The sequence below is a fragment of the Mytilus trossulus genome, chromosome 2 (genome assembly GCF_036588685.1).
Source record: "Mytilus trossulus isolate FHL-02 chromosome 2, PNRI_Mtr1.1.1.hap1, whole genome shotgun sequence".
NCBI classification, from domain to species: Eukaryota; Metazoa; Mollusca; class Bivalvia; order Mytilida; family Mytilidae; genus Mytilus; species Mytilus trossulus.
The window spans coordinates 58,798,911-58,812,636 of NC_086374.1; the positions used below are offsets into that span (position 1 = coordinate 58,798,911).

At 31.5% G+C, this 13,726-nt stretch overlaps 1 protein-coding gene across 1 annotated transcript; it reads left to right on the forward strand.

The window, feature by feature from the left end:
• The first annotated feature begins 299 nt into the window (after positions 1–299).
• Positions 300–8,534, forward strand: LOC134705272 (D-beta-hydroxybutyrate dehydrogenase, mitochondrial-like). Its single transcript, XM_063564022.1, has 6 exons — positions 300–713; positions 1,025–1,142; positions 5,418–5,612; positions 6,282–6,435; positions 7,474–7,669; positions 8,281–8,534. Exons 4-6 carry the CDS (start codon positions 6,293–6,295, stop codon positions 8,446–8,448), a joined length of 507 nt encoding a protein of 168 aa, XP_063420092.1. The 5' UTR covers positions 300–713; positions 1,025–1,142; positions 5,418–5,612; positions 6,282–6,292; the 3' UTR covers positions 8,449–8,534.
• Positions 8,535–13,726: the final 5,192 nt, after the last annotated feature.

Sequence of the window (13,726 nt, forward strand, 5' to 3'; positions counted from 1 at the left end):
CTCGTTTAAATAAATTTAAGTAACTCAAGTTGCATTAAACATATACATGCTTTACATTTTGAATTAAATCAAGCATTTCAAAGTATAGAACCATAATAATTTCGTTTATATATATTAAAGCACTCAATGTTGTTTTTTTAAGTACTCAGATGTATGTGAACCTCATGTTTGATTTAATGCATGTCCTACAGTTTTTTAAACTATTATATTTCTTAAGAAATAAAGTACCTTGTAGTTGAATGTTTTTATAAATATTTAAATACACACGAAAATTCATGTGATTTGAATCCTAATCAAACACTTGGCACATCCTTTTTAATAAAATATTTTTATGATGAGCATGAGGAATAAATCGTTTACTGATGTAAAACAAAAATCAACAACTCGATATTTACTACATGTAATGTATCTTTACCGTCAAAACAGTAAAAACATAAAGTTTACATTATTTAGCAAGATTTAAAAGTTTCTTATTTTCAATCTGATTGAAAATGGAAGCGGAGCAATGTACGGTATTAGAGAAATGTTCATGGTTTTTTTTTTTGTTTAGTTAAAAATTATGCAACCAATCCATGTGAGTCTTCCATCCGTGTTATATTTTGTGTTATTTTTATGATCATATGAATACAATGTCATATATATATTTCATTTTTTTTTCAAAGGAATCATCGTTAATACCAAGTGGCAAAGCGGGCATCGTGGGGAAGAATTTGGTACTTTATATTTGTGAAACACTGTTTTAACTTTATAACGTTATACTTACTGACTATTTAACTGGTATTGATTTATTTTCTTATTTTTATTATTATTTGTTTGGGGGGTCCACTTGTGTAACCTTGTTCAGTTTGAAAGTGTCTAAACGTAAGTATAGTATAAATCCTTCTGAAACTGATGTATATGAATACATATATATGTATTCCTCTTCTAAGTCGAATATATCATTTTGACTTGAATTTTCAAAAGCATGACACTTTTTTTCCTAATTCAGGATTTCTATTGCTAATTGTAATTTTTATTATCACAGTGATCTTATTACATCAAACATGACGACTAACATGGCCAAAGGAACAGGTTAATACTGGGTTTAACAAGATCAGGGATACAATTAATCTAAGAGACCCGGAATGAAATCGGGCTATATCGTGAGTAAATCTTTCACCTATATATCCTACCATTATGTCATCAGTACTCAAGAAAATCCTTATTTCTAGATATTTGAATTAATTTCTTAGTTACTTGCTGTTCATATATATATATTCCTTTTAATTTAGCCCGACGTATATGCACAATAGTAATAAATTTGGAGTTACGTGATAAGAGACTACAGGAATTGAAAAATTATCTAAAAAGACAAAACTAACCAGTCAGATTAATTGAAAATAATTTAAAAAGGCATTGAAAATTCCAATCGCTGAACTAAGTAAAACAGTATCAAAGGAAGACAAAAAAGATAAACAACAATCAATTCCGTTTGTTATTACTCATAATCCACGTAATCACCAGATCTTAAATTCTGCTAAAGAGTTTTTATCTATTCTACACAAATCAGAGAAAATGAAAGATCTTGTCGACAAATCACAGCTTATTGGGAGCCGTCGACAAGCACCAAATCTGAAGAAACTTCTCACACGAGCACAATTCAGTTCACAGAAGGTAGCAGAAATACAAAAATGCGGGGATCCCAGATGTGGAACGTGCGAAATGCTAGAAGTGGGACAAAGTAAAACTCTGAAATTCGGCACAGTAATCAAACCGAATAAAAGCATGAACTGCAATCCTGAAGTCCAATCAACTTGAAACTTAGTACACATGTTTCCTATGATATGATCTTTCTAATTTTAGAGCAAAATGAGACTTTTGACTAAACATAGAAAACGAAAGTGCGAGTTTCTAGTTGAAATGTTTGGTCAAGGTAGTTTTTGATGAAGTTAAAGTCCAATCAACTTGAAACTTAGTACACATGTTCCCTATTGAAAGATCTTTCTACTTTTAATGCCAAATAAGATTTTTACCCAATTTCACGGTCCATTGAACATGGAAAAGGATTATGCGAGTGGGGCATCCGTGTACTTTGGACACATTCTTGTTTAATGCTAAATCTTGTTTTTCCATTCATGTTCTGTTGCCCTTTTGCTTCTTTTAGTCTTTATTATTTTTTAAATGATTCCCAAAAATATTTTTTTATTGATTTTTTTATGTTCCTGAGTATATTGATCGTTAAAGGCTGGGGTATTTGTGAATTATTTCCTGCATGTCATAAAGAAATTCACACGGAATAATTAGTATCGCTGTCGATTGGTTTTATCGTATTTGTTATCGACCTACTTCATAGAGGTCATTACTCTTCAAAAATGTCTGCTGGAATAAGTTAATCTACTGCTAAATTTAATTTGAAAATATCAAGCGTTTCGACAATAGCACGAACACGAGGTTTTTGTGGAGTATCGAGCAAGGGGAAAATATCGATTTAGCATATTGTATCGATAAATATAAAAGTTAGCCTCGATTTTCTAGAATGACGGTGATATATATAATAGCTAATCTGATGTTTTCTATTTGGAAGAAAGAATGATACCAAAAGGACATTCCAAATTATAAGTCAAAATTTTAACTAACGACGCCATAGCTGGAAATTAACACTAACAAACAAACAAAACCGGATATTTCATAGCTGTCAACTAACTCGTGATGGCGTACGTGAAATTTACAAAGGGAAGATTTCAAATTCATCCCTTGAAGCTCCTGATTTAATAGCTTCCTTGTTTGCAACAACGTTGAATCACGGAAACGCATGGACAACATCAAAGTCAGGTATGCGTTCTACACAAACTGATCGCGTTGAAAATGTTTAAAACGTAAATCAGTTTTAATCAATTAAACAAAATCAAAAAGTTCTAGCATGCGAATTCTTAATGCCTTTAGTGTTAGTTTGAATGTAGATTCCATTTTCGAAATTGCCTATAATAGAAAAATCCTATAGATGTATTTGTTTCATCTAATAACAGTATAAATGTAGACAGACAACATTTAAATCTATAGAAAATACATGGAAGTAGCTCGTGTTAAATGAATTTTATTTCAGGAATTTGCTAGGATCTTTAACTTCTTACCAGAATACATTACGACTTCATAATGGACAAGAAGACATGCTGTTATAAAAGCGTTCCATAGCTAGATTATTTCTCAGGAATATTGTAAAATACAAAAATGCGCTTGTATTGATTTCGATTCATCAAGATAACAATTGACTTAATAAATCGGCTCTGTCAAAAAACAAATCATACTATCAACTCTTAAACGGGAAATGTGTTACGTATTTTATATGCAAACCACCGTGGTTAAACTGAAAGAAACAAATACTGACCGCAAATAAGTATAATCACAATTACTTCACGCTTTAGAGTGCAAATAGATGTTTGGATATATAGTCTGAAGTATGGGTTTTGATTATCCTCAGTAAAGTTACTGAAAAAATCTTGAAAGATATTGTGTCAATTATTTGACATAATAAACAGTTAAATATCATATAAAGGAAACGTAAGTGTGGGTATCTAAATGGCAAGAGTGATTAAAACTAAAATCTTCCTCTTTAGTGAAAAGCATTCGTAAGGAATATAAACTCGACAAGTAATTGGTGAAGATTATTTACTAAAAGAAAAAAAAAACTAACTATTGAGCTTTTCCTGGTAAGTTTAATAAATCAAAGGAATTTATTTGTACAACTACATTTTTTAATTAATGTTAAAGATGGTTTCGCCAAGACAATAGCAGATTAATATTTTTTAAATGAAAATAAAGGACTAGTTGTAGAATTAGATGTTCACAGTAGCTCAAGTGACTGTTAAATAGTAAAATTATAATATTCCCTACCACGTCTAAATGAAAAGTTTTACAACATATGGTCGCATGAAAAACAAACTGCTCTACACGAAAATAAGTGATTTAATCATATACATGCTCGCTGAACCTTCTTTTAACTGATTTTACAGCTCATATTTTACATAACATATTTATTCTCTGGTTAATATAGGTACGAAATGTCTTTATCAAGTGATCTAAGTGTCCTTGACATTTCACTTTTATAATCTTGTCGACTGTGTTTATATATTCAGTGGTGACTATGTAAAGGTTTGACAAACAGCTATGGATACTTTAGTCATTCTTTATCGAACAATTGTGATTATTGGGCTCTTTGCATTATTTTTCAATATTCTTGTAAACAATTATGTGTACATTATTTCCATAGTAATTCTTTTACAGTTATATGGAGCTAAAATACAAAACCATTTTACCTGTGAATAAGGTATGTACAATAATATACTAATATTATTTCATAGTGAGTCTTTCTATATTGCAATGTTTCACTATCATTTCAGGCCCTGAAGAGCTTTCTTTCAATGTGATCCATTAATTCGTCTTAAAGGCCGTATATTGACCTATAATTATTTACTTTTAAAAACTGTGACTTAGATGGAGAGTTGTCTCATTGAATTGGAACTCCTGCCACATATTCTTATATCTATCAGCATAGACCGTTCTCATTTAGCACGTGTTGACATTCTCCCTAGTTTGTTTACTACTTTAAATCGCAAACCAAGACAATACTATTTGGCTAGTAATATTGTGCCATTATATATGTGAATCTAGTGTATCAAAATATAGTGTTCTTATTTGTACTTTTAACTTTGGAACGGGAAATCATCGTCCTGCCTTTTTGATTGTCAGTTTAGATACTCGAACAATCGTCGAAAAACAAAATTAATGTAGAAATTAATGTTTTCTTCAGAAGAATGTTTTAATCGTTATCCCTGTATCCTGTCGAAAAGAAAACCAAGACATAAAAAAAATTTGGTTTGATCAAGTTGTACGCTAATGCTCAGGATAAGATTCGAAAATCACATCAAAGCCATATGTAATTTCCAACAAATCTATCGCTTCCATGAACTATCGCTTCCATGAACTTTTTCATAAGAAACCACCGAAAGTTAGAAATACCATATCTTGATCACTCCCGCAAGAGCTACACTAATAGACGAATTATAATTAGAACATATGACAACAGTGATGATTTCAACTTGTTTTTTTTAATTTCATAGCAGTAACAACCCCTATGTTTTATCGCAGTGTGTTTACATTCATGTATGTCAGTTTATACGTAACGCTCGTGCACTTTTACACTATGCATATTTCATAAAGAAGTATTGTATAACAATAATTGCTACCTTTTGTCTTTTTGAGAGAGAAAAACGTAACACCATGTTACAAAAAATGCATACAAAGATTATACATTAGTACTTTGTTTTACCAAACTCATCAAAAAAAGTACGGCTGGTTACACCACATCTCTAAAGTAGAGATAATAGATACATCCGTCAATTTTGCAAAGATAGTTATTTTACTCTTTACATATATTACAGGCTTTGGTTACCATTTAGCCAACAGACTAGCAAATGATGGTTTTGTCGTTTTTGCTGGTGAAATAAGCTTAACTGAAGACTGTGCCATCAATGTAAGGGATAGAAAAGTGTCAAATTTACATGCAGTTCAGTTAGATGTTACAAAAACAGAAGATATTCAACAAGCGGTATTGAAAGTTATAAACATATCTGGAGGTACATCAAATTTACATATATAACAAAACTGTCGAGTGTGGTCTATTCGTGCAAAATCGCCCAAGTGACTCTAGATATCAAATATAACATCTAGGTAATAATCATATTTTATTGAATGATCAGCAAGTCTCATTCTGGAAAATAAGTTTGACTAAAGAATTATCAACGTTTTTACGAATTATGTCTTGCGGATCCAAAACTCATGCTTGTTGATAAAAACTGTCAAACAACATTTGTAAATGAAACAACAGTATTAAACCGCTGTTCTAAAGTCATAAATCGATTGAGAAAATTACACCCGGGTAACAAACTAAAACGCTATTCAATTTAAATAATTTTTAATCACTGATATCTACCATGATGAGTGATTTGTTTTTGTGATTTGTTTTTAAAGTGACGTTTACACCATGTCTTGTTATATTCATTTACATTTCTAGTATGTAAAAAAAACTATAATAATACATTGCTAACATGACATAATATTTTCAGATATAGTTACATACATGTTTCGAATACGTCTTAAATGTCGATTAAAAGTTCTTATGCTTTGGTTTATCTTGCTAATTATAAACCAGGAATGATAAATTACATAAATCGCAGAGTCTGGTCGCCTGTGATAAATCTAATTACTTTGCGACAGTATATTGCAAAATATGTTTCATTACACAGGATTATGGGGCATGGTTAATAATGCTGGAATTGAGTTATCTGGAGACATTGAACTTTGCACCCTAAGTTTATACAGAAAATTTCAAGAGATTAACTTATACGGATATATAGCTGTGATAAAGGCGTTCTTACCAATGATTCGAAAAATCGAAAGGTTGGTTGCTCATTCTGATATATAAATAAACTTTGACCTGTAATGCTTAACTTTTAAATTATTAATTGTTTCCTTGCATGAAAGGTTGTCTCATTTACACTCATATCTCATCTTATTAAAGCTATGAAACATAATATATATAATATAACAATTTGCCTTGTATGAAAAACTACAATGAACATGTGCTTTTAAAGTCTCCATCTAACACCTTTTGCAACTTCATACTAAGTTTTGTTTTAAATTTAGATTCAACATTCTGTATGTTAGAACATTGAATCTTTAAAAAATGGCTGCTAATTAATTAAGAAATTAAGATGAGAAAAGGGAATATCAGCAGCCGTTCTATTTGAGGTTAAATGTTCTGCATTTTGATCTGAGCGTCACTGATGAGTTTAATGTAGACAAAACGCGCGTCTGGCGTATAAGATTATAAGCCTGGTACCTTTGATAACTGTACACGTAATATTTGATTTTAGAATAAAACATTCAAGACTAAAATAAAACAGAAAAAATATATATCGAGTGACCAAACAGTACATTTGTTCGTGAATTCTCGTAGCTAATTAGTTAGTTATCAGAATTGTTTTGTCACGACTTTAAAAAAATGCTATATTTAGACATAGCAAGATGTGGTGTGAGTGCCAATGAGACAACGTTCCATCCAAATAACATTTAAAAAGGTAAACCATTATAGGTCAATGTACGGCCTTCAACACGGACCCTTGGCTCACACCGAACAACAAGCTATAAAGGGCCCCATTTCTGAATTATTTGAATTTTTAAGTTATCATTCTTTTTTACAGGAATTGATTAATATATAAATAATAGTATGACAGAAAGTTTACTTTTTCTTAGTGTCCTCAATAATTTGTCATGCAACGTGATCAACAATGACATGACAACACCCTTTGTTATCTGAAGTCAGTTGGTAGAATTCTCGGATTTATTTTTACATTTGAAATTGAGGATTATATCTTACTGGAAAATCTATCTGTGTCATTGCAACTTATGTTTAATTCTTTTTTAATTTATTGTCATAGGTAGAATTGTCAATGTTTCAAGTATATTAGGCAGACAAAGCTGGCCAGGAAGATCTGCATATCATATAAGTAAACATGGGATAGAAACAATGTCAGACTCATTGAGATTGGAAATGGTCAAGTTTGGTGTTGGTGTATCGATCATTGAACCTGGGAATTATGGTCATGCTACAAGTATAGCTGCTGAAGTAGCGGTTTTTGAAAACTCACGTTATACTCAATATATATAAATATGAAATGTTTAGGTTAAACTTTTGTAATACAATTACCAACCACCACACGAACATGATCACAATGCACATGTTTCAGATATTTCAAGGTATAACTATTAGTTGAATGCAATAAAGAATAATTTAGATGCTTAAACTGTTGAAAAACGGATCAACTTAGATGATTTAAATCGGATAGATATGCCTCAACAATAAGTCATGATTATTCAATTTACATAAACCTTTTATATTTTATTTCATACATTCAGATCAATAGTATTCATATGAATTTTATTCTAATTTTACTATACATATAGATATGAACTTTTATAGTGACATGTTACGTTTGCCATAATTTAAAAAGAATAAAGATTCTCCTCATCTTCAATTATGTTTATCGTTTCTATAATTTAACGACATTAAAACAAACATGGTCACTGTACTACTACAATTTTTTTTCAATAAGAAATAAAAAAGTGCAAATTTCAAAGATGACACATCCGGGTATTAACTGGCAAGAAAGTAAAAACTGTTGGAAAAGCGTAAATTCCATGCGATTTACTTTATGAAAGACTATTGTTCTGTATTCTATATAGTGTGAAAGAATCAAACAAGACGTCGGGAAGATGTGGGACGAAGCTACACCAGAAGTCAGACAGTTTTATGGAAGGGACTATTTCTTTCGTGCTTTGAAGGGATACACTGAATGTTGTTCAAAAATTTACCCTATACTTGACACAGAAAAAAAGCTGTGCAACCTGTGACAGAAGCTATAAAGGATGCCTTAATTAACACTCGACCTAAAGCAAGATATATAGTTGACGGTGGTACTGGACTTATTGACATAGATGCAGTAAGTTAATTGAAATAGTTGAAAAGTGTTTCCTCGTAGAGCAATTAATGGTTTAATTGCAGAGATATTATAGAATAAAAAATGTGAAGGTTATCGTATTTCTCTTACGAATCCATTGTTTAAGCGAAACAGAATTATTTTGTACTAGTCTGGCATAATCCACCATAACCCTTGTACCAGACTTTTACTACCTGCCAATGATACAGCCAAATTCGCTGAAAGAGGAGTTTAAATCCAACAAAGAAACACACGATTGATGTTTAAATTAGAACTGTGAATGACTAGAGCCAGTAGAAATAGTTGAATCTTCCAAAGACTCTAAATGAATCCCTGATTTTTAATGTTGATCGTTTTCCTAAATCTTGTTTTTCTATTCATGTTTTGTTGCCTGTTTGCTTATTTTAGTAATTTTTTATCATGATGTTTACTTTATTTTGCTTATAGTTTGATTTCCCCTAAAAAGCGCTCTTTGTGTCAATTCCAAAAAAATACTTTTTTCATGTTCTTAGTATATAGAGCGTTAAGGTCTGGGCTATTTGTGAATCATTTCCTGCATGTCATATAGAAATAATGAGTATCGCTGTAGGTGTGTTTTGTCGTATTGATTGTCAGCCTACTTCATAGAGGCCATTACCTTTGAAAAGTGTCTACTTTAATAAATTAATGTACTGCGCATCAGTTTGAAATTATCAAACCAAATATTGAGCAACACGAACCTCACCAAACAACCGGGGAGTAATCTCAGGTGTTTCTGATAGGTAGTCAGACCCTGTTCTACAGGTGGCACCCGTCATGTTGGCTGTGTTGGCACACACCGAGTGTAAAGTCTAATCTCTATGTCAAATTCAGAAGAAGTAGGGACGGGATTTTAGTTACGAAAATTATAACATAGTTGTGACCTGTGAAATGGATATTACATACCTGTCATCTCGTCATGAAATTCGTAAAATTGACAGATGGACTATTTTAACTTTACCGCTTGAAATTTGGTTTAATAGCTTCTTTGTGGGCATTATCCCTGTATCAGAAAACCCAGGAACAACACCTACTTCAAGTAGTCTTCTAGTCACACTGATCCCGTTGAAATTATAAAATGTAAAACTGCTCCAATCAATAAAACAAAATATAAGAATTTTAAAAGATATAAGTTCTAACATGCTAAACCTTAATTGCCTATAATAGAAAAATCTTATCCAGTTCTTTTTTTCCTTTTTTAGCTCACCTGGCCTAAAGGGCCTAGTGAGCCTTTCTCATCACTTGGCGTCCGTCTTTGTCGTCCAACGTCCGTCGTAAGTCGTCCGTCGTCCGTCGTCGTCGTCCGTCATCGTCGTTTACTTTTACAAAAATCTTCTCCTCTGAAACTACTGGGCCAAATTTAACATAACTTGACCACAATCATCATTGGGGTATCAAGTTTGAAAATGATGTCCGATGGCCGCCATGGCTAAAAATATAACATAGGGGTAAAATGTAGATTTTGGCTTATAATTCTAATATCATTTGCATATCTATAAATACTTGAACTGGATTGGTCAATTTGAATTTTGCTCTTGGTTTACACTTCGATAAACCATGTTTCCGAAACCACTTTCGTAATCTATTCATGCGCGATACACATTCTTGCAGGGATACTGGGATTTTCAGCAAATTGAGATTATACAACAATTGCATAACAGTTGTTTCTATTCTAATGTATATATTACAAAAAAAGAAATACAATAAATGCACAAAAGCTTCGAAAATATATAAAAATAGAATTTAAATAAAATTCCGCGAAATTTCATGAAGGATTTGGCGAATTTACGTCATGGCAAAACACGACGTCATACGAATGAAAATGTTCATGGGAAAGACTATTTCGTTACGTGTACGCTTCAAATTCGAATAATATTTAATTCAAATAAAGATTTTTTTTAGGTAGGTGCTACTTCATTTTAGATTCTGTTGCATTTGTCGGACATTTATTGTTTTTAGAAAGTCAAGACGGCGACGAACTCCTTAGTTACGACATGTCATTGTGCTTTTGAAGGTAAATATAGCAGCCATCAAACAAATAATGTAAATTAATAATCGCGTATGTTTGGCTGAAGAATTATCAGAATTAAACACATTTTTTTTAGAGGTTATTGATGTGTAAACCGGGTCTCTTACTCACAAACTTGACATAAAAGTCCTTCGGACTTTTATTCAGTTTGTGAGTTAACCGCCCTGGTTTACACATCAATAACCTCTAGGAAAAATGTGTTTAATCCTATAATAACTCTGAAACCAAAGCATTAAGAGCAAATTTTACATGGGACAAAATTGTTTATCAGTCTAGATCTATCTGCCCTGAAATTTTTTAGATGAATAGGACAATGGGTTGTTGTGCTGCTGCCCCTGAATTGGTAATTTTAAGGAAATTTTGTCCGTTTTCGGTTATTATCTTGAATATTATTAAAGATAGAATAACTGTAAACATCAATAATGTTCAGCAAAGTAAGATCTACTAATAAGTTAACGTGACCAAAATGGTCAGTTGACCCCTTAAGGAGTTATTGCCCTTTATACTAAATTTTTAACAATTTTCATTAGTTTGGTGAATTTTTGTAAGTTTTTACAAAATCTTTTCCTCTGTAACTATAGGGTAAAGTTCATTACAGATAGAGAACATTTTAAGTAGCCAGAATGATCAGTAAAGTTTGATCTACGAACACATCACCGTCACCAAAACACAATTTTGTCATGAATCCATCTGTTTCCTTTGTTTAATATGCACATAGACCTACAAGGTGAGCGACACAGGCTCTTAAGAGCCTCTAGTATTTTATCTAATCAGAGTACTACTGTAGACATTCAAAAAGTATAAACAATACATATATAATATTCATCTTATTTTCATTTCAGGTATATGCTAGGATCTTTAACTTCTTACTAGAATACATTACTGACTTTATTATTGACATGAAGACAGGCTGTTATAAAGCGTTCAATAGCTAGAAAATGTAATTTCGTCGAAATATTGTAAAAATACAAAAATGTACTAGTATTAACTTTGGTCAACAAGAGTTACATGTATCTTAATAAATTGCCTGTACCAAATAAAAATGTCTTCCTATTAAAATGTTCCTGTCAAATATAACATAGCATACATTATAAATAGCAAAATAAAGTTTATTATCTCAGTAGTAGAAATAAAATATTGTTTTTTTGTCATAGACATAAAAATAAAAACGATATCTTACGTGTGAAACTATTCCTGTTGTTTTACTCCTAAAAAAATACAAAACAATTACTGGTTATCAATTACATTGTATCAAAACGAATGGCGAACGAGGACAAAAGATAAGGATCTGTGCCTTTCATCATATATTGATGCAATGTGATAAAATGAATAACTTAGTACTCTGAAATTGATAAATATATATTACACTCGTGGCTGTACATTGGTATGTCTGTCATTCGCTAGGCGCGGTCGTGAATTCGAGTGTTGCTTGGTTACATGGTGAAATATTTTAAGCATTTTAAGATAAGTATATCAATTTTATTCTTTACAATTTTTTTAACTTCTGTTATTTAAAAATACATTATTAATAAAACCCATCCTAGATACCAAGATTGAATTTTGTTTTTCCAACAGACGCGCGTTTCGTCTACAAAAGACTCATGAGTAACGCACAAATCCAAAAAAGTGAAAAAAGGCAACAACAAAAAAGAACGAAGTTAAAGAACATTGATGACCAAAATTCCTAAAAGTTTTGTCAAATACAGCTACGGTAATCTATTACTGAGGTAGAAAAGCCTTCGTATTTCGATAAATTTACATTTTTTGTAAAAAGCAATTTATAAATATATCTATATCAATGATTATTCATATCAGCACAGAAAGGGTGACCACCAGTGGCATCGAAATAGTGATTGTGAATAAACTTATCATAGATACTAGGATTACATTTTGTATTCACGCCAGACGCGCGTTTCATCTTCAAAAGACTCATCAGTGACGCTACCTCTTTTTTAATATAAAAAAGAAGGTTTATATCGTTAGTTTTCTTAATAATTGGTGTACAATAACACTGATTGCACATGGTTTTTTTTCGAAATATGAATCTAGAGTTTTGGTTTTTTTTTTATATCGACTAAAATTTGTTATCTCTAGACACAGCTGGGATTCGTTAATATACAGTGTATTTGTTGAGTTTAATTTTCAGTATTTTAGCAGACAGTCGATAGTCCAATGGATGTTTTAATGCATCCTTACTTACCGACTTGATTTTTGCATGTACTCATATGAAGCAGAATTCTACAAAGCCCGTTAGAGACATGCAAAGAAACAAAATGTAGTGTGCGCACAAAATGATATATTGTGCGCCCAATTTAAATATATGTTGTGCGCATAATTTAAGTAAACCCGTTTTCATTTGACCTTAACCTCATTTTATTTACCATTGAACAAGGTTCAGTTTCGTGGTTAAGTTGACCACTTAGATGACATATGTAATAGCTCTTCAATGGTTTGATGCATGAAACGCAAAGCTAATTATCTGTGCTTTGGTCTATTTCTCTGATATTTAAAGCATTCACATGAAATTAAATATATTTGATTTATGGAATGAATGTAATGTATATATATTTTTTTCTGGTCCGTATCATCTGACCTTGATCTTATATTCATGGTTTATTGGTCTATGTTAATTCCAATAATTCATATGTTGTATGTTTTTCGCATACGATGGTAAAGGTGTATAGTACAATTGTATTTCGCGTATAGAATAATTATAGAACCCGTTTGTCGTATAATGTTTGTTTCTGACATACTTTCAGCAATTGATTTATGAGATAAAAATGTGTTTTTCGCAAGGATTGCTGCCTGAAAAGGTTTTTCTCATCTTGACATCATATAGATAAAGGAAGATGTGGTGTCATGTACATTTAAGAATTGAATGCTTCTTTTTTTAAATTCGTTCGGTGTAAAAGCGTTGACCTAAGTACATGACACGAAACATCCTTTATTATCAAAGTCTATATAAAAGAGGGAGGAAAGATACCAAAGGGACAGTCAAACTCGAAAATCTAAAACAAACTGACAACTCCATGGCTAAAAATGAAAAAGACAAACAGAAAAACAATAGTACACATGACACAACATTGAAAACTAAAGAATAAACAACACGAACCCCACCAAAAACTAGGGGTGATCTCAGGTGCTC